General features: G+C 41.8%; 1 protein-coding gene across 9 annotated transcripts in view; it reads right to left on the bottom strand.

The window, feature by feature from the left end:
- Positions 1–5,628: 5,628 nt before the first annotated feature.
- foxp2 (forkhead box P2) overlaps positions 5,629–21,912 on the bottom strand; it is a 123,789-nt gene continuing 107,505 nt past the window's right edge. For 6 of the 9 annotated variants that reach the window (XM_037760169.1, XM_037760174.1, XM_037760172.1 and 3 more), the window contains 7 exons: positions 19,867–20,077; positions 18,435–18,538; positions 18,176–18,277; positions 15,605–15,726; positions 15,259–15,328; positions 14,039–14,361; positions 8,737–8,881 (listed from right to left, as the gene is read on the bottom strand). In XM_037760169.1, the coding sequence (XP_037616097.1) occupies positions 8,737–8,881; positions 14,039–14,361; positions 15,259–15,328; positions 15,605–15,726; positions 18,176–18,277; positions 18,435–18,538; positions 19,867–20,077 (1,077 nt within the window). Of the gene's footprint in view, positions 8,882–14,038; positions 14,362–15,258; positions 15,329–15,604; positions 15,727–18,175; positions 18,278–18,434; positions 18,539–19,866; positions 20,078–21,912 lie in introns of all 9 variants that reach the window. The other 3 variants (XM_037760173.1, XM_037760171.1, XM_037760168.1) reach the window with 2 other exon arrangements.

Consider the following 21,912-nt stretch of genomic DNA (forward strand, 5'->3'; position numbering starts at 1 on the left):
TAAGCAACGGCAATATTGACGTTACTGTCGGCGTCTAGAAGCCATAGAGGCTTACAATTTAGCAAGCTAGCAAGTGGGTATCATAATGCAGGAAATGCAAAGACATAATGACAGAGAACAAACATGACATATTATAAAATTACGAATAAAAACATTATATGACTAAAATTACAATATATTAACCTATTATGTACCGAAAGATGAACTTCACGGCCTCTGCCATTTATGACAACGTCAACAAACACGTCACAACTCATGAATTCTGAGCTTTTGGAAACTTTGGAGGTTGTGAACATCACAAGAGGGGGATTCTTCTCGCGAACATGGTAAACACGACCACATTTGAAGGCACCATAATCTACCTGCTGTATAAAAAGTATTTTTACATGCTTGTACTATCTGATTACCACCACTGATTTCTTCACATTTGCTGTACTGGAACCTCTTTTCCTCCTCCCATTCCAAGGTGAAGAAAACAAACATAACAAAGTCTTTTCTTCTTCCGATCATCTTTAAATGAACACCATCAGAATCCATCTTTATGTTACCAATACTGCATTTTAAAAAATCCATACACATGAAAAAGAAATCCCCTTCTTCCTCCACAAAGTGAAGGTTAATTTCCCAAAGCGTCAGTATCTCTTTTCAGAGACGGAGCAGGTATTTCTGCGTGTGTGCCATCTGCATCAGCACCAAAGCCCCTCCACTGATGTGGATTAGCGGTTCGCAGCACTTTGACTCTCGCTGCCACAGGATTTCAAAACACAGCTGTTTTTTTTTATAGTTGGTCAGCACAACCTGTGCCGGGGCCACACTTCCTCAAAGACACTGTATCTTCTTTTCTCTTTCTCTTGTGGCATTTGCTTTTGAATGTAAATCCTTAATCCCCCCCCCATCTTTCCTTTTCCATTCTCTCTGCACCTTTTCTTTGTATTTGTCCATCCATCCTTTCTCCCCATCAACCTCTCCATCTCCATCCCCTTTGCTTTTGCACAGCCGTCCATATTTTTTTTTGCCCGGTGTCACCTGCTTTGTAATCTGATTACTTCAAGGCAGAATTAGTATGTATATTTAATGCAGTTTTTTTTCTCCTCTCTGTCTTTATCTATTCTTTTTAAATCTTGATGAGTGATGCAGGGAGGAACGGAGACGGGGTGGGGTTCGCTCTCCTTGCATGTCTGGCGGATATGCCAGGGCCATGCTAATAAATGACAGCTGATTTATGCGTCTGTATTCTTTTATTTATAAAAAAATAGCAAGCGGGGCTGATTTCTGATATTAATAATACAAGTGGATCCACTTTGATTAGGCTTCTGTGGAGAGCTGTGCATATTCAGCATTACAATTAAAGCCTCTGATGTGAAATAGGAATGACACGCTAATGAAGCGAGCTAGCGAGCCTGAACCGCGACTGTCCAACAGCATTACGGCCCATCTCGGATGAAGAGTAATTATACGAGGAACACTGAAATGTCATTAAAAATCTTCAGTAAGTGATTTAACCCACCATTCCTCACTAATGCTAGATATTTCTTCTTTTTTTCCCCCCTTTTTTCCCCCAACCCCCACATGATCAACTCCCAAGGTTTTTCTTTAAAAAAAAAAAAAAAAAAAAAATCTTTTCCACAACTTCTCCTCCAGAAGTTCCACAAACAAAAAAAAGGGCTCCTTAAAAAAAAAAACACAAACATATTGAGATTTGAGACAAAGACGTACAATTGCATTGTCCTAATTTAATTGCAGAACTCTGTGGTGCCGGTGGTGGTAGGTAATTGAAATCATTCCATTATAAATTCCATTATGAATTGGTGATTAAGGCCAGAGGTGATTACCATGGATTAAAGATGATAGTTGGGATTTTTTTCCTTTTTGGCATAACCTCTCCAGCCACCTGCACGCTATCCACCTCAAACAGCCTGATTTATCACGACTAACATGTAAAGAGAGGAAAGAATGAGGGAGAAATAGAGATATGATGTGTGGAAAAGAGGGCGATAAAGGCAAAAAGAGTGTGTTGTTTCTAAGAGGATTTAGTTAATCTGATTCAATTCTCGCTTGATGTGCTCAAACAACGCCTGGAAGGGTTGTTGTTGTTGTCTTGAAAGCGTAAAGCAAACAAACAATGAGCTATATCATGTCACCATATCATATTCATTAGTCTCATTGTCGAGTCTCTCTGTGCTCGTGTGTGTGAGACAGGGGGAGAGAGACCTGATATGTGTGTATGTGTGTGTGTGTGTGTGTGGTAGATAATGCCACAGGCAAGAATTCATGAATATCAGCAGTTTCTCACCATTTTGTTGGGTTAATCCCTTGTTTCAGTTGGAGAAATAGGCATTTCTCTTGCATACATTATACGCCGGTGCCTGCACATCACATCCACACAAAAAGTACCTTTACTTCAGGTCTTCTGATGTAATGATGAGTGAAGTTTTTATGTATCGGGGTCACACAGTTTTGTTTTGTCTATCTCAGCAGCTCCTTTCGAGTGTCGGAGTGGAAAATCAGACGTGTAGGGCGCTGATGGGGCAAGTGGATTCAGGTTTACATTAGTGACCAATGGAAAACACAACACTGGGACTTAAAGAACCTCATGGGAATTTTTTTTCTTATTTGAAAGTCTTCTGATTTGAAAATGTGCTGACTGTGAGGTCTCAAAAACTAAGGTTTTTTACATAAAAGTGGGCAAAAACATGACCTATCTAAACCAGAAAATGTACCAAAAACTCCACCGCTGCTGACGTGACAAACACGTGACTCCTCTGAAGGCATCTGACGTGGAGCGCAACGCCTTGTGGCACCCAACTCGGCACTGGGGTGGGGCGGGGAGCGAGCGGGGCGCAAGACAGGGCCCCTCGCCCGCCACCACACACCGCCACCGAACCGAGCATCATGCCTCCGAGCTATGCAATTATTTTCGCACTGCGTCCAATATCAACTTGAGAGCAATGCAAATTATTTAAGACGCGCTTTTCAGGGCCTCGCAATTATAATAATGATGATCTCAATTAGCGTTGCCATTGCCTCGGACTATTTAGCAGGCAATTTTGCAGCCCGGGGGCGAGGGTCTTCAAGGGAGCCGACACGCATCGTCAGGTCAGAAGGGTTGGAGAGAGGAAGAAAGAGACGGAGAGAGAGAGAGAGTGTAGGCACTCTTAATCAATAAACTGCGACACTGGAGATATTTACCACCCAATCCCACAAGGGGACGGTTCATAAATTGACCTAATTGGTCAGTGTTGGAGATGAAATGAATGATGCCAGGACCTAATTCAGAAGGGCAGCATGGAAGCCATTTGGCCTCCATTGTACTGAGATATACTGAGAGCTATTCCATGTCAGGAAGTTCAAGGAAACTTTGTTGCTTGAAACATGCTCATGCGCTTCATCTCGAGAGTTAGACGAGAAGATTGATACCTTACACTCATGTCTTTAAGGTAAATATGAAACTGCAACCAGCAGCAAATTAGCTTAGCTTAGCATAAAAGACAGGGATAACAAAGTCTGCCCACCAGCAGCACTAATTAAGCCAGCTGTTTTTCCCCTGTTTCCAGTTTTTAAGCTAAAATAAGTCTCCTGGCTGTAGCTTGGTATCAATCTTCTTATCTAACCCTCAACAACAAAGTAAATAAGCTTATTTCCAAAGATATTGAACTATTGCGTTAAAGCTTTTTCCAAAAAATGAACTCAAATTTCAGTGCTCCCAGCCTTCTCATGTAGTGTACCGCTCTGCCATTGTATATTAAAGGGACTTCTTTTCCCCCCACGCCATTCATGTGGAAAAGGCTTGCACCACCAAGCTACCCTTTCTTTTATTCATCGTACTGTAAATAACTCCACTTTATGAAAAGCAGCCAGTGTGACTCACGGATACCTCTCTAACCACAACCCATTATTATTTCATGGCCTTTGAAAGAAGGGTCTATGGCAGGCGCTCTCACACTTTAATGTCGGAGCTCCCTCTGATGTTGTGTAGTACACAGCGGCCCTTGTTGCACTCCGTATGCGATCCCTCACTTGAATTCACAAACACTTCCAAGTGCATAAATAGCACGGAAGACGAGTGCCTCCTCGCGAGCTAGCTAATGCTCTGGAACGCCATTGCTGAGGAGATAACAGGAGCCTGCCATGGCTGATGCCTGGGACTGTCATTGGGAGGTGGGGGGAGAGAAATGTGTCTGCGTGCCTTTATGAAAAACGCTGTTGTTCTGACCTCTCATGGGACATCATATGGTAAGGAAAAAAGAACATGCATCAGCGTTACGATTAAATGACCAGCGGACATGATTCAAAGGGTCCCACGGTGTCCCAGAGCACCCTTCGGAACGTGTAGAAGGCTCTCGGCATACAGACGAGCTAATGGGCAACCTATTGGTCATGGTAGATTCAGTTTGAATCTCAATGAGGGTGTCAGTGTGTGGCTGCTCCATGACCGACAAGGTGCGGTAGGCCTGCTGGAGTTGATTTAGCCGCACGGCCTGTCATAGCGTTTTATCAGTCAACATCCATCAATCGAAAGGCTAAAAGGCGTGTTTTTTTTTTTTTTTCCCTTCCTTTTGAAGTGTCAAGAGGAAACTGCCGTCTCGAAGACGGATGGAAAACGAAGGACGTCTGATGAAATTTCTTTGTTTTCTCTCCATGATGCAGAACGTTGATGGTAATATTTTTTTACATGAGCATTACAACAGACTTAACAATGCGGTTGGTGCCAAAACCACTTTTACAGCATGTAAGCCCAGAAATGAAGCCTATATAAGCCACTTCTTCTTACAAACAGAGCTTTCAAAAAGGTACATACTGGAGGGTGTGTATACTGGGACATGCTTGTGGTAACATGAAAGCAGTGGGCTTGAATCATACAAAGGCTAAACCCATTACAGGTCCAGAGGGGTCGGGCAACGCAGTGCCTTGTCCCACTCTTTCTAAACAAGACTCTAGGTGCTGCAAGCTGGAACAAAGCCTTGTAACATATACATTAAACTTTAATTGTTTTTTCTCCCCTTCACATCTCTGAAGTAGCAGCTCCTGAAACGTTAAAAAGTGTGCTAGATTTTCATGGCTGTGCCTTTGTAGAATAAAAGATATATGTGTAACAGCGGAGGGGAGAGGGAAAAAAAGTCTCTGATGCTGGAGGTAGACAGTTGCTTTTCAAATTCCAAGTTTTGGTCCTTTATTTTATTCAGCAGTGAAATGCCATGAATACAGAAAATAATAACGTCTGTTACAATTCTCAACCATGACCTTCTAATGTCAGAGAACCTTTAACGTATGGACACAGTACACAGTAATGAAAAGTATCAAAAAAAGTAGTTGAATCTCAAAAAAGGAAATGAAACGAAACCAAAAATAAAAAGTTTTTCACCAATTACATAAACATATGTTTGCTACAGTCCCAATTTACTGTATACATAGGGGGATCATATTCCCAATTATTAGAGAAGGATAGCAGTAGAAAGGATACATGACTCAACTGCCAGACATAATGCTTCATAAAGTATGCACAGAGGTACAAGCAATAAATACACACATTAGGTTAAGCCTTACAGCTACGCAAAGCAGATGCAGAAAAAGCAGGTTTGCTATTCTTAGCGAGCAATGAGAGAGAAACAGTAAAAATTCAGGTAAGTCAGAAAAGAAACACTGAGATTTTTTTTCCTCTTAGAAAAAAGTCTGGTAAATTTATGGGTCCACCAACATTTTTTTTTTTTTTTTACATAAGTATGCACAGTTATCAAAATACAGACAAAATCAACCCAGAAAATCCAGACAATCCTAAAATCTAGTGGAGGAGCAGATCGCAGTTCTGGAGGTCTTTCTGGTATTATGTGCAAGCAACTATTTTAGACATTTTTTTTTACTTAATTTATACAAAACCCATGCAAATCTACAGGTAATATGCATTCTGTGGCTGACAGGTTTTATCCCTCCCAAAACAGTATATCTGAGGTAACGCACTCCTTATGCATTGTACGTACATTTAGGCCATCGTCCCGATGATGAGTTTTATTATATTCTTTTTATTGGTTCTTGGTTCCAGTCCACCAAATGATTTTTAGACATGCATTTTTTTAAAACACAATATTCCCTTACAGGTAATCTATACATTATCATTCTACAAATGTTTGAGGACAACCTATTACAATGCAAATCTTCCGTATCTTGACGCAGGGAATGTAAACGTTGGTTCGAGCCACGTCCTATGAGACAAGCGCAGTAAAGTGTAACAGCTCTTGTGGCCTTCTAATAACTCGTGCAATCTGTCATTAATTGTTCTGAATTTTTGTTGTGCAGAGGTAGACGCTTTTCGAAAGCCTTTTTTGGGTAAGTGGGAGAACCCTTTTTTTTTTTTTTTTTTTTTGAAAGACGCTGCGTCCTTTTTATTTGGTGTGATAAGATTATTAAGAACGTCGTCTTCAAGTCGTTTTTGCTGACTCCAGCTCTAAGTATTGAAGGGATAAGCTTTGTTCCTGGGCCCAGTACCCTCTTGACGTGGAACTGGCGTGTGTGTAAGAGTGTGTGTTGTGTGGTGTGAGTTACATGCTGCGTGTTTGTACAGTACTGCACGTGTTCAGCTCTTACAGCCAATCCCCTCGGCTTGGCACAACGCTTGAAAACAACATATGCACAGTGTTTCCATTTTGGTCGTTACAGCACAATACAAAGCCACTCGTCGGTTTCTTTGACAGCGAACAGTTTCCGTTAACCGAAACAAGAAGGTCGGCAGACCGAAAGCTCGGGGGTCTGTGTGTGTCAGCGTGTATGCTAGGCTCTGACAGGGTGCGTGTTGGTTGTTTTCTTTATCCCATAACAAGAGGAGGCAGAATTTTGTGTAACTTTGGTTTACTGAAAACAGAAATGACCATTAAAGCAACAACACTTTTCTAGATGACATTAGCTGGAAATGTAGTATCCACAAACTTTTCTATAAATACCAAGTGTGTTATAAAAAGCTGGTTGCCTATACAGAGTACGCCGGCGCCAACACCAGTTGTATCTATATAGTTTCGAAGCTATGAACCACACACGAATGCGTATTTTTGATGACGTTAAAGCAAATATCACCTAGAAAAGGTTTAACTTTCCCCTTAGATATCCTCTTCTGCAATGGCTATTATTATTTGCTTTTACAATGGTAACCAAGCCATTTCATATCAACTTGAAAATTATGACTTATTTGGCTTCACTAGATATTTTTCATGTTTGGTTAGCGATGTTTTCAGTTTTCGACGCGGCCCCGGAAAAACAAAAACCGCCACGGAAATAAGACATTATTTTTGACAGTCCCACTTAGAACATTACATATTCACCAGGTTAGAAAAGAAAAAGAAAAATTAAAAATGTCTGATGTGTAATGCGTAACAGAAAGTAAAAAAAAAAAAAAATTAATACAACAACACAATGTTTCTGCACTTCCATTGAATACACAAATGTTTTGGTCATGATCCACTTTTACAGTTAGCTGCTCTCTACCAGTCAAATCACAAAAAAATGCCTGCAGTTCAAATATCACGTCACCTTTTTTACCTACAGTACGTCTGGCAGAAAAACTCCAAAGTGGACGTTTCTATGAGTTATCAAATTACACATCAAAATCAGCATTTATTTCCCCTCTCTCTCTCTTTTCTCGTGATCATCTTTGTATATAGGGCTAAATGAAACAATCCCAGAGGTTATTCGAAGGTAGTTTGCGGAACGAAAAGCTTCTCTTTGTACTAGTTTAAAGTCGCAGAAGACGGACCAAGAGGAGTTTGGTTGGTTTTCTGTCTATAAGCTATTGGCCATTGCTAGTGTTGGCTTTGGTTTCTAGCTGTTGCCTGTGACTGTTTGCAGGTAGACAAAGCTTTAGAACGAGGAGGTAAGGAGAACAGCGAGAAGGAAATTATGCGGAAATGCATTTTGTTTTTGTAAATGGTGCTTTATACAAACTATTGGTTTATCCCCCAACTTTAATATCCAGTTTCTTTTTAACTTTTTAATCACAAACAGACTGGAAGCCAACTTTTTTTTTTTTGTTTTTTTTTCTGGACAGCTGCAACAACAGTCTTGGTACCGCAGTTCTGGTGTGATTCAGGGAATGGCATTTACAGTTGGTGGTGTCTTAAAAATCAGATTTTTGGAAATTAACGATGAAAAAGAAAAAGAAAGCTAAAAAATAATATACTGGTTTTCATAATAGTAGCAACATACAGGCAGTGACACAAATTTCTGAGACTACTCCTGTGCAAATGATAACAGAGCAACAACTTGAATTGAACCAGCAATTGTCTCTAGACATTAACAACTACTGGGGGGGAGGGTTGGATTATTCACAAACATAAAACGTCTTCCTTTTTGGCAGTATATGAGGCCGCTAGCTTTTCAAACGGAACATGATTTGCTCATTTGTGTCATGTTTTTCCCCCCCCCTCATCATCCGTGAGTCCGTCATCCTTGTACTGTATGTGGCCACGCCATCTCTAATGAAATAAAGAGTTAATTCTTTTTAATCAGACATCTCATGCCTGGTTCATGTTGTTGGGGGAATCCCAAAGGGCTGCAACGAAGAGTTCCTTTGGACCGGTCTCCAATCCCGGATGCATGCTCAATAAATAGTCCCAGTGGTGAGAGAGAGACGAGGAGAGAGTCCGCTGTGAGTTTGCTTGGACTGTGGAGTGGTTTCTAGTCTTGCGGGAGGTCTGTGTGAGAGAAACAGTGCGGCTGGGAGGAGGGATACGTCGACCAAAAACTGTATCCTAGTCACTCCAGGTCTTCCGATAAGTTCCCCTCCTCCAGCTCCCGGTCGTCGTCCAGCTCTGGACTGTGATTGGCCGTCGTCACCAGTGACATCGGACAGTCGTCGTCATCCATGTTGAGCGGCTCCTCCTTCACGTGAATGGGCGGCCTGGGGCACACATTGACGATAAATGTTAGATTTGTATATGGTTTATGAGAAAATTCCTGTAGCAAATAAATTACTGGCAAAATTTACAGTTAAAACAGTAAGAAAATATAGTAATGCTAATTATTATCACTATAATATTGTTTAAAAGATCGATCTTTCTGAGGTTGTAGCGGGATCAGTTTTAAAGCTAGAGTGAAGATACTGGTATCATATAAAACTATAAAACCTAATGAATTCACTGGTATCAACCATGTCATACTAGCTTGTCACGAAGGAGGTTAAATAACGCTCCGAACTTTCGCTAAATTTTGGCGAGGAAAAACTGGCATGGCCATTTTCAAAGGGGTCCCTTGACCTCTGACCTCAAGATATGTGAATTAAAATGGGTTCTATGGGTACCCACGAGTCTCCCCTTTACAGACATGCCCACTTTATGATAATCACATTCAGTTTGGGGCAAGTCATAGTCAAGTCAGCACACTGACACACAGCTGTTGTTGCCTGTTGGGCTGCAGTTTGCCATGTTATGATTTGAGCATATTTTTTATGCTAAATGCAGTACCTGTGAGGGTTTCTGGACAATATTTGTCATTGTTTTGTGTTGTTAATTGATTTCCAATAATAAATATATACAGACATTTTCAAAAAGCAAGCATATTTGCCCACTGTCATGTTGATAAGAGTATTAAATACTTGATAAATCTCCCTTTAAAGTACATTTTGAACAGATAAAAAAATGGGCGATTAATTTGCGGTTAATCGCGATTAACTATTTTAATCGATCGACAGCCCTTTAGTTTCTGCACATGGAGTACACAACGTGGTGTTCAGCTCCCAGATAAATATTTTGTTGTATCCGAAAAGCAGGCATATAACAGCCGTTACATGCATTATCTAGTGAAAGTAACAACCATGTTGTTTGTGAGACGCTAATTCGACATGATGCCTCACGTCTACTGTAAGTAAGCGCATGAAAATTGCATGAAAAACACGGCCCCTGTAAGGCCGATAAGCTGTGATGTTCCAGACATGTTTGGCATTTAAAAGTTTACTGATGACACCAGGTTGAAATACATGAAAAAGTAAAAAAAAAAAAAAAAGAGAGGGGGGGAAAAAACAGGCCACATGATAAATAATGGAGAATTTCTCATCCCTGAGCCCCCTGGAGCAAAGGCAGAGGAGAGGCTTTTTTATCTAGTTAATAGAAAGCGCAGCCACTCGTTAATATGCAGGGGCTGTGCGTGTCGCTCCTCAAGAGGAAAAACCGGCAGCTAGGTTCTGCCATTAATCAACTTCAGCCCCGGCAGTTCGCTCGGACACCATGATACATGTTTTTAACTCTAAATGGATGAATATCTTTAGCCACTGTCAATAAGCGCCGGGCAGGAAGCAGCAGCGGCGGCGCTGCGAGCAGGACGCCTCTCTCTTCAGAACAACAGAGGAGTGGGCGGAAGAAAAAAAAAGTGTTGGGCGACTAAAAAGAATAATAATGCTGTCACACACAAACAAGGCATAACATGATCTGGGGCCCTAGTCGGGGAGAGGGGTTTGTGCCACGATGATAAATCTGACAAAACCTAATTATTTCTGACACATCGGATGCATCACAAAATCCCCGTAGACTTTGAAAAGAGGAGAGAGAGAGAGGGAGACTTATCAAGTGGTAGTACGTTAGTTCGCGTCTCATAGCCTCTCTCCTGGGCTGCCTTCATCAGTGGGAAGGGGGGGGGGCGGGGGAGGGCTTTGAATTTGAAAAGAATTTTTAAAAGGTACAGATGACTTTAATATTCAGAGCCAAATACTGTAAATTAATATTCTGATGTGGTGGGATGAAGAGGAGGAGGTTGATCTTCGCAGGATGCAAGCGGAGCGATGAATATTTCTGTTTCTGCTCCTCAGATTCAAGGAGGCAGCGAGAGGTTACACAAACAGAAACACACCTCTGGAAAAGATCCATTTTTATTATTAAGAAGTAAATCCAATTCTGTTGTTGTTTTGTGAAATACATTCAAATCAGACCATTTTAAATCTTTAATGTCAGTTAATGAAATCCTTATAGTGCTAAGAGTCCAACTAGTGCTGAAAAAAATATTTTATTTTATTTATGAATGACGAACATTCTCTGTTTCCAGCTTCTCAAATGTGGGTGCCTTTTTTTAATCATAGTAAATTGAGTTTTGGATTGTTGGACATATATTTATAGACTAAATGATAAAACATTTGATTGCAAAAAAACTTTCTTATGCCTCAAATATGAAACCAAGTCTTTACTAAGTCACTTTATTTAGCATTTATAGTAGGGCTGTGTACTGGCAAGAATGTGGCGATACGATACGTATCACGATACAGGGGTTACGATTCAATATATCGCGATGTATTGCGATTCTGTAAGCAAGGTGATATATTGCAATTTTTTTTAATCTAATTTTAGGAAATCTGTCATAGTATAAAGAACTCACCATATGCATAAAATCTGAGTAAAATAAATTTACTTTTTTTAATCCAATCAGAACAGTGCAATGCATTTACATTCATCACAGTCCCTGTAACATCCAACATCACAGCACTATTTTGAGAGGGCACATACACTGAGAGGTTGTATCTCTTTGCAAATTAAATAAAGTATTGACTGAGTTAATCTTTGCAAGAAAACTATTAATTAAACATCTATAGTGTTTTTGAGAATCGATACAGTATCACAAAACATATCACGATACTTGATATTTTCAATATTTTAGCAGCATCTTATAAACCCTTTAATAAATGTTTATTAATAAAGGGTTTATAAAACACTATAATAATGTAGTTGTACCAACTATAAAGACATTTTAATTTATATTTATTTATATTTGTTAACAAATTTTTACTATATTGTCATTTATCATCTGTTTATACACCATCCTCCACTCATGGGTGTCCACGGGATGCGTTATAGTTATTGGCAAATACACTAATAAACACTAATCTGCTTACAAAACACATTACAGTGAAATGTTTATATATTTCTTAGCAAAGGTCTCCTCTCTTATTCTAATATGCAGCTCATAAAGTGTTTGTGTGGCTTTGAAGAAAAAATATGCAGGACCACATTCACAGGCCTGAGCTTCCTGACACTTTATTAAAAATATGTGGATGAGCCATTTAGTGCTTAATGGCTAGCTGCCATTATTGAGTCACTCAGGAGTAAACGCCGGACTTTGCGGTGTAATAAATACGTGGCGCTCTCTCTCTGCCTTAGTGTGTGTGTGTGTGTGTGTGTGCGTGCTCTCGAGGTGCCTGCTCTCACATCAATTGGAGATTAGCACCGGCAATCATGCGGAGGTATGTCAGGGATGCAAATAAGGTCATTAGTCCACGGGCCTAATGGTAGGTTGGGGGACAGGAGAGGTGGTGTGGGGATGGAGGGAGGGAGGAGGGGGGAAGACGAAGGCAAGGGGTGAGGACTGAGGGGGCAATCAAAGACATTCATAACATCTCACTGTGATTCATTAACTAACACCAAAGAGGGGTGGTCACTAAATAATTTGATGTGACGGCACAAGACACAGCAGATAAAAGAAGAGTGATTTTAGTTGCTTTCATCGACATGAAAGTTGGTTTCTAGGAATAAATGGTCAAGTTGCTAATTTGCTCACGTTGGAAACACAGATTTTTTTTTACAGTTGCAGAGTCTTTCCTGTTGTACAGTACTACGTCTTTTACCCCTTAGGGTGTACATGAGTGTATTGCACGTGCATACACACGAGTGCAAAAAACACACGAGTGCACGCACCCCAGCACGGCCTGGGGGCGATCCGGTTTGCGGTTTAAGAAGCTAGCATTAACCTTCAGACGCTGAGGGGGAAGGAGAGGCTTGTCTAATTGTTGGATTGACTTGGTGTGGTGCCGAGGAGCTCCTCTCCTCTCCTCTCCTGAGAAAGGCCTTCAAGGTGATGTACTATTTAGTTTAGTGCTACAAGCCACTCCATTATTTAAAACAACATTCTGGCAAAAAAGCCGGTCGTGAAAAACACATTTCTTCCATTTTGAGGTTGTCGTGGCTGTGTAACGGGCAAGGCAGAGAGGGATGGATGAATGCATCTCATCCTCCGTAGTCATGTCAGTGTCGAGGCAACGGCGTGGCCAGAGAGAGAAGAGGAAAGTCAATGCTGTCCGGTTACTAAAAGTTAAATGACCTGGGGGAGTGGTAACACTGGGATTCTGTCTGGAACTGGTGCAGATTTGCTCCACTTAACACCCCATTTCAGAGAGGGGTAAACACGTCCAAATAGATTAACGTATAGACCGTCTGGTAGGGCTAACCAAACACAGTTCTCTTCTCACAGATGGAGCCTGAGTGCATCCTTTATCCATTACAGCAGTGGTTAGCTAACGTCGGGCCGACTTCGCAACATGATATTTGATGGACAGCGGACGGGTATTTTCTGTTTGTCTCGTGCTACTTTACTCACGCAGCCCTGCGTGTGACATCACGGGCTCAGGTTGTTTCCTGAAACTCACATGAGATGAATTTTTTAACTCAGCTCCATTAAAACAGAGATGGAGGGGGGAAAAGGGGAGAGATTTTTAAAGTAATTACACTTGCTCAATATTAATAGGAACAGTCTTGCATAAAATATAGCAGCTAAACCCCTATAATGCAGACGGTGGTGTAATTAAAGACGAATGTGTAATAGAGCCTATTTATAGAAGTAGAACTAACTCCAAAAACGTCAGGCTCATACCTCAGCTATTAAGCAGCGTGTCACACTGAGGCTGCTTATGATACAATACATGCAGGAGACTGAACCTTGCCCTCGGGGTCGTGGCATACTGAAGAACATACTGGTACCGTGGGTTAAATATCAGGCAATTAAACTAACAAAGGGCACGAGGACAGCGAGTGAATCCAGTGTAGGAGTTGGAGGTGGAGGGTTGAACATGTGCTTGCGTTCTCAGATAGGTACTCATAAAAAATGTGAGATGTGTGACATAATTATCTCAAGGAAGGGACTCTGGGTTAAAGGATAATGAGGTCACTTTGTTGGTTTCTTATTTTCACTTGACTACTGATTTTTTTTTAATAATAATCCAATGAATTCTATTTTTTGGGAATAAGAACAGTAAATAATGAGGCCTAATTAGCTTCAGTTGCAGGGGGAATGTGCAGGAACTCACATGTGTACTGGTGGGGAGTATCCAGGGCTGCCGTGTCCGTTGGTGTCCAGGTGGTCGAGTGAGCCGTTGTAACCGTCGTGGGCGGAGTGCAACAGGTTGGGCGGGCTGCCGCTCAGCGTACCTGGGGGGCTGCAGCCCAGCAGTCCCGGTGGACTCCCGCCCAGCAGTCCGCCCGGACTCCCGCCCAAGAGTCCGGGCGGACTTACGCCCGTCAGGATGGACGGGTCTCCGCCGAGGAGGCCGTGGCAGCCCATCCCCGTGGCGCCGCTGTTCATGAGGCCGGGGTTCCCCAGCAACGGCAGGGAGGTCTCTGCCAGGGCAGCCTTGAAGGAGAGACGGTAAAAAAGGAGAAGAAATGTGTGAAGAAGGTTGGAGAATTAGGAAGGATATGAAGGTATAATCATCTCAACAGAGTGTGTAAAGGTTAGGAGGTGTATGGAGAGAGAGAGAGGAGAAGCATAAAGAGTGATACAAGAGGAAAAAGTGGCAGCTGAGAGAATAAGAAGATTTAACACAGTAATTATTAAAACACACTTGTCTCACGCTAAAGTTTTTCTTCTGTTTCAGGCTATTTTTCCCCCCGTGACACCTTGCTGACAACCACCTCCCCCCCAGCTGCCATTCATATGCCCTTGGTGTGGTGTGGCTATTAAAAAAAAAAGAAAAAAAAAAAAGAAAGTCCCCCAAAACTTTACCTCAAAATAATAAAAACTCCTGACACTTTCGCCTGCTGCGCATTAAAGTTATATACAGTGATTAAATTTTTAAAGTTTTTGCCATGAGCACCTCGCCGGCGTACACTATGAAGCCAAATCATTTATGACAGCTTAGATAAATATTAATGCACATGCCCTTGCATTTGCACATGCCACTATCAATCTAGGGGTGGCTGCCACAGCTGAAAGGAGGGGAGAAAAAGAAGGGGAGAGAAAGAGGGGAGGGGTTGCTTCCTGATTCGACCACAGGGTGGCCTTCTGAGTCTTGACGGGGGGAAAGAGAGGAAGGTGTGAGAGGAGAGATACAGGAACACACAAGCAGAGGAAAAAAACTTGCTCGCTCTTATGGTGTGTGCGTACTAATGCAGGGGCTCTATTGTTCGCGGCAACCACGCTCATTCAGTCACTCATTTGGTCAATCACTCAGGCAGTAGTCCTGCCTGTCAGTCAACTAAACAGGCAGCCGGTGAGTCAGAGGTTCTTTTGAGGTGTTTGGTTTCGTACCTGTAAGCTGGCGTTTAGTGCACTTCCATAGCCAAGACTGGAGGGCAGGTTCTTGACAAGTGATGGGCTTCTGGATGTAAAGAAACACACAAAAAAGGAAATTAGTTCACACTCTGACTTGTTGTGTGGAAATTTAAACAGAAAGTATATCAAATATTAGTAGCTAAAGTACAAATTATAGAAGGAAGGCTATACAGTGCATGTAATTAAAGAGAGAAATGGACAGAAAAAGAGAGACAGAGTTTCAAAGAAGAGGACTGAATTTGGGCCCTGTGATTTCCTGTGATCGTCTACATGTCATTGACCTTCAGATCTAGATCTAAAGCAGCGGCGACAGACTCCGTACCCTGTGATCTTCTGCGACCTGCGTTTCTGGTACTCCATCTCGTCCACCGTCCACACCGCCCCCTTCACGTTCTCCACGCGCACAAAGCACTTGTGCAGACTGAGGTTGTGGCGCACGGCGTTCTGCAGAGAGAGAGAGAGAGAGAGAGACATGCGACACACACAGGTCAGAGAGGGATGAGGTAAAAAAAAAATGAATCATATTCATTCATTAACCGTCAAGAAAAAAAAAAGAAAAAGAAAAGAAGGCTTGGAAATTGATTTTTTTTTCTCGCATTTTGAAGAAAATTCTTAACATTCACGCACCATTGATTTAATTAGTAAAAATTGAGTGAGAGCGAATGCTCTTACAAGTCCTGCACACAGTACATATCAATCAGAGTAAGTAGGCTAAAAGGAGGTAATCAGCATAGCGAATGGCTTATGGTGGTGACAGAAGTGGTAATGCCGGCCTTGATAATGGTGATGTCAGTAACCCTTTCTGCTCCGGAAAAGCATTTCTCTTAATGGACACATCGCTTTAAAGATGACAAGAAAAAAGACAGTCATCAGGAGGCCTTTGTGACAGTGTGTGTGTGTGTGTGTGCGAGAATAAGGAGGATTAAGGTGAACTGTATCTGACATCTATATGTCCAAATATTCTCCGTGTGGTGTCACGTCGGGCGTTGAAGATGTGCTTACATGACACAATTATCTCTCAGAGCAGTATTTAAATTAAAACAGGATATATCTTCCGCAGCAGTGAGGTGTTTTCATTAATTACAAAAGAAAGGAAAACCTATAGAAAATAAAAGCCCTCTTATATTAATATGACCGTATGACCATAATTAAAACATGCATCAGACTCTACAAATAATAACCTTGGCTTTAATATCCCTGCCTCTCATATTTATCATCTCCCCCTAGCTTGGCTGTGTACTGCTCTTTCTCCCAAGAAAAAAAGGGATTCAAAAAAAGAGAAAAAAAAAACTCATAAGCAGATCTCGCATCTGACCTGAAAATCCCAGGATTTGATTGATCTTAATGCCCATGGCTCTGAATATGATAATTTTAATATTAATGAGCAAATGAGCAGTTTTATTATGCATGCTATATAGTTAGAACTAATAAGCTTCTGGGTGAGAGGAAAAAGAGAGAGAGGAGAGAGGGGTGATGGTGGTGGTGGTGGGGGGGTAGATCCCTCTTTTGAGCTGATGAGACCAAGCTGAGATATTAAACTACCTTTCATTTCTTTTCTTCTTCTCTTTTTTTTAAATAAAAAAACAAATTCTCCCCGTTAATCAAATGACAAGCCCGCTCGCTGATCATCCCCGCTAATGCTTACAGAGGGAATTGCGGATGTAAATAGATCACCTTGGTTATTGTGTGGGGCCGGGACACTAGACACTTCTAATGTCAGTGTGATATCTTTGTATCACAGGGAAACGGAGCAGGAAAACATTTAAAAACGGTACATATGCATAGCGGTTGTGTTGTTTTGTTGCCTCAAAACCCTCTGAGAACATATCTTGTCATAACATTATTACGCAGCAAAACATGGCGCGTACTGTACCCAGCAAAACTGGAAAAGGGCACCGATCTTTTTTTTTTTTTCCATGCCCTCCCTGAATTGGTGATCACACGCCCATGTGCTCATTTGCATCCCAAATCCAAATTAATTCACTTTGCTAAATCTAGTGCTGTGCGCCACGTCTCGCATGCTGATGAGCGCCGCTGGTTGGAGTTTTCCCTCCAGTCCTTCTCGTGCAGCCACAAAGGCTAAAGGCGGCTAACGGATGACGCGCGCGGGGGGATAAAACACACTGAAGACGCTCGGGCGAAGGCTTTCTTTATCAGCAGGCGGACACACTTCTAGGTTAAAGCATGTGCTGCGGGAAAGACATTTTTTACTATCTTTGTGAAGGAGGACAGGACAATAAAGTTGTAGGGACAGATATACAAATGGGCCCTTTTGTGTGGGTAAATAAAGAGTGCTCCCGCCATGACAGGCCAATTCTCACTTTGCTCCCTGCTTTAGTTCCACATGAACACACCCTTAACCCCTCTCTTAGACACAGTTTAGATGTGTGTGTGTGTACATGTGCATCTTTGGCCTACACCCTCCTCCTGTTCCCTTCACACAGCTGAGAGCTGGTTAACAGGCAAACAGCCATCTTTCTTCCTAATTAACCAATGATATGCGCGGGAAGGTGGTTTCGGGAGTAGGAGGTGGGGTGTCTCCTTTAACAAAAGGTGCTGATGATGGAGTGGCTGCTGTATAATTAGTGCATCGCGGCCCCTCTCCTCTCCGCGCCGCCCGCTATTAATTGCACCAAATTAGAAAACGATATCTGAGGCAGAATAATTCCTTCGGCTGTCATTTTCCAAACAGAAAAGGCGGAATGGCGGAAAAAATAAATAAAAGGGGGAAGAATGGGCTCTATTGAAGAGAAAGGTTAGGGAAGAAGGGGGTGCTGGGTAAATATATGCTTTCTTAAGGTTCTGACTCCAGCGAGAGGAAGGAGTAGTCTTTACGGTGGAGGAGTGAAAGGGCACGGCGAGGTTGGGAGGGTGGAGGGTTCATCAAGGTTACCTTCCAAGTTGCGGCGTTGCGTCTGAAGTAGGCGAACGTGCGCGTGAACCAGCTGTAGATTTCATTAAGCGTTAACTGCATGTCGGCAGAGTCCATGATAGCCTGAAATGAGATGACATCAAATAATGGTTTACTAACGAGACCGTGCAACACACACACACACACACACACACACAGCGACGGATTGAGAGAGCTGCCACGATTCATGCAGCAATTAATTTTAATCTAATCAGGCAAAGTTAATTTATTTCCCACTCACCTGTCTTATGAGGGTTGCATAAGTAAATGGCGGTCTGACATCTGCGTTCTTATAAAACTCGTAGTTTGGGGCAATCTCTGGAAAAATAAATACTGTGTCACCACCTGAAATAATTGGTAAATTTTTATTCCTTTAGGTATTGCATTTACTCAAGGTTTCATCAAATTAACAGTGGGGGAGAGACAGAAAGGGGAGAAGGGGGGAGAAAAAGAGGGTGGGTTGGGTGGGGGGGTTAGAGGGGGCACATCAAATCAGCATTTTCTATGTCTAACAAAATGCATTTTTAATTAATCTCTCTCGTGAGAGATCTTAAACACTAATACAGCCATAAAATGAGATCCGTGTAGTTAGTTAGGCTGAAGTTGAATAATTTATACGTCTTCACGCTAAACACAGAGAGAGTAAATATAAACATCAAAGACGGACCGTTTAAAATGCAAAGCTTAATACATGGCATGTCTTAATGTAATAAATATTGTATTTTTTTTTTCACCATTATTTGAACTTAATTAACATTCATGTAATATTTATGCACAGAGGAAGTTCTTGTCTATTTACATATAGAGTGATTAAACAGAGGCTTGCTTTTAGAAACCAGCCAGACGTCTCACATTGGTAAGACCAACAAGCCTGTGTGTGTGCGTGCAAGTCTGTGTGTGTTAAAAAAGAAGTGCTACAACACTATTATGGGTTACTATTTATAGTGCAGTGTTCAGAGTTGAGGTTTCACATGTAATTTGCAATTTCAACATTATAATGTCATTCAGTTTGAATAGAAATTCAGTTTAAAAAGTAAAAAAAAAATGTGTTCGGGACTGAATTTGAATTCAAGTCAAATCAGTGACACAATTCAGACACAGAATCAGAACGTGAGCGAAATTAAAGGTCTTATTGATAACATTTTTATGTAGATGAATATTTAAAAAAAAAAAATAATACATCCACAGAGCCTTTAGATATGTGCTGGATAAAAGTATGTCTTTTCCTGAAAAAAAAATATTATGATTGTGAATTAATCATTTAAAAAATGTTGGCGGGTCCAAAATGAATGTGTTGTTCATCTCTGTGGAAGATATCTGACATTTGGTTCCCACTTCAACAAGGCTTGTGACGTTGGTGTCACGTGGTATTTCTGGGTCGTCAGTTAGTGTGGAAAAAAACAGCTGAGATTGACAGTAAGTGTCTGGCAACGACTTGTTGTGAAGTGAATATAATGAAACAGGGGAGGGATAATGCGACATCTAGTGGCTCAATGTTATCAATAGCACCTTTAACATCAAATATCCCAATGTCAAAAGACTTTTACGTTGCCTTTTTCAGAGGGATTCATAGCAATCAAACATATTGTGAACTGCTAGAATGTGAGTCATGTGTGTGTGCTGAGTGAACATATTTTTCTGTGTCGTGTTCAGCGCTGAGTAGTTGGTCCTACCTGACGACAGAGGCATGGAGTATTTGTCCGAGTGGCGTCTGCGCATGGCTCCCATGCCGGGGACGTTCGCTCCTCCCAGTACCGACGGCACCTGGGGCATGGCGGACATGGGTGTGATGGGTGCTGTGGGCGTGGTGGGTGTCTGAGGTAAGTTGGGGGGCGACGCTGAGGGCAGGTTCTTGGACATGGTGACGCTGGACACCAAGTTGAGCTGGGGGTTGGAGGGAGATAGAGGGAAAGAGACAGATACAAGTAGCAGAGAGAGAGAGAGGGAGAGAGAGAGAGAGGAAGGCATTATTTTGTGGTTCGTCTGACAGAGCCGAGTGTCTGCTCTCCTCCTCCTCTAACACAGCTGTGTTTCCACTAACAAGGCTCGTGGAGAGGAGCCAGCCCATCTCCACTAATTACAACCACCAAATTGTATCATAAGAATTCTAATTAGAGCATGCTGTTCAAGATTATCCAACGATCAGCCTCCGTGTTATCCCAGCCCCATCTCTCTTTATCTCTCTATTTATCACTCCCTCCCTCCTTCTCCGTCTCCCCCACTACAACCACCCATAATCCTTCCACGCCGAAGCAACGAGCTGCTAAAAACTGCGTTCGCTGTCGGTGTGAATTGGGCTACAGGGGGGTTATCTGAGCCTGATCCGACCCAACTCATGACATCATGTTCCACTTTGGTATGAAAGGGTGAACCTAAGCTACTATTGTGGCCCTGTTGTAATAGATATCGGCTGCAACTCCAAGTCAGTGGAACCAGTGAGAGTGTAATAATGCTGCTACTGTATATAAACCCAGTTGATTGCACATTCATACAAGACTAATACTGATCAAACTGATCATACAGATCAAAATTCATACAGCGATATTTTGCGTGGCAATATTATATCGATACACGAACGTCAAGTGTTGATCTTTTATTATATAAACTATTAACCTCTTAACAATCTTGTAGCTATTCTATCTTTCAGATGTTGTAGTGGGCTCAGTCTTAAAGCTACAGTAAAGATACTGGTATCATATGAAACTAGAGAGCCTGATGAATCCATTGGTACCATGTCATGTTAGCTTGTTGGGAAGAATGCTAAAAAAACGCTCAAAATGTACGCTCTTTTTTGGCGAGGAAAAACTGGCATGGTCATTTTCAAAGGAGTCCCTTGACCTCTGACCTCAAGATATGTGAATGAAAACTCTGAGAAGAACAGAGTGAAAACTGTATCTTATTAGATGAAACAGATGTTGACAAACTGAATAATTTGCAGTTGAAAAAAGGTAATAAATCACATTATATCTTATCACAATACTCAACATATCACAAAATATTCGCAATAAGATCGCATCGTGACTTAAGTATTGTGACACTATCGTATCGTAAAGCCTCTGGTGATTCCCTGCCCTATAAAATATCATAAACAACACAACTGGAAGTCATTATTACAGTTATGATTGATTTATCCCCACTAATCCAGTGAGACTTCCAGTGCATGAGGAAGTAGAACAAGTAGAAGTTCATGTTCTTTCTCTAAGGTAGAGGAGACAGCGATGGTGACTCCAGACACACTCCCATTCACTCTGTCTCTGTCTCCTCCACTCCTTCAACATTAGGGACCAGAGAGCGCTAAGTCACCTCTGGCACGAATGCCAACTGTGCTTTCGCTAATCGTCTGGCTTTTTTTTTTTTTTCTCCACCACTTTTGCGTTTGCTCTGCCCAAATCTCATGTGAGAGGCTCTAACCGACTGGAAAATTCCTAACTGACCTTTTAGTCTCCGCGCTAATTTAGTTGGAATGGTAATGACATCGTTACATATTCAAACCAAATTGCCTTAATTGTGAGTCCACAAGTGGAATGCATTCGATGCGAGGAGTTTTGAATTAAAAGCGACTTGAAAGGAGGGAGGGAATGGAAAGGGGGCCGAAGGCGCTGAAGGGATGGAGAGGAGCGAGGGCTGAGGAGTGAGGAGGTATCGGCGGTCATTTGAGGCATGTGTTGATAAATACGATGAAATGTCAAGTTTGAGAGACTCCGGTGGATGTAGGTCTT

The sequence above is a fragment of the Sebastes umbrosus genome, chromosome 23, assembly GCF_015220745.1.
Source record: "Sebastes umbrosus isolate fSebUmb1 chromosome 23, fSebUmb1.pri, whole genome shotgun sequence".
Lineage (NCBI taxonomy): Eukaryota > Metazoa > Chordata > Actinopteri > Perciformes > Sebastidae > Sebastes > Sebastes umbrosus.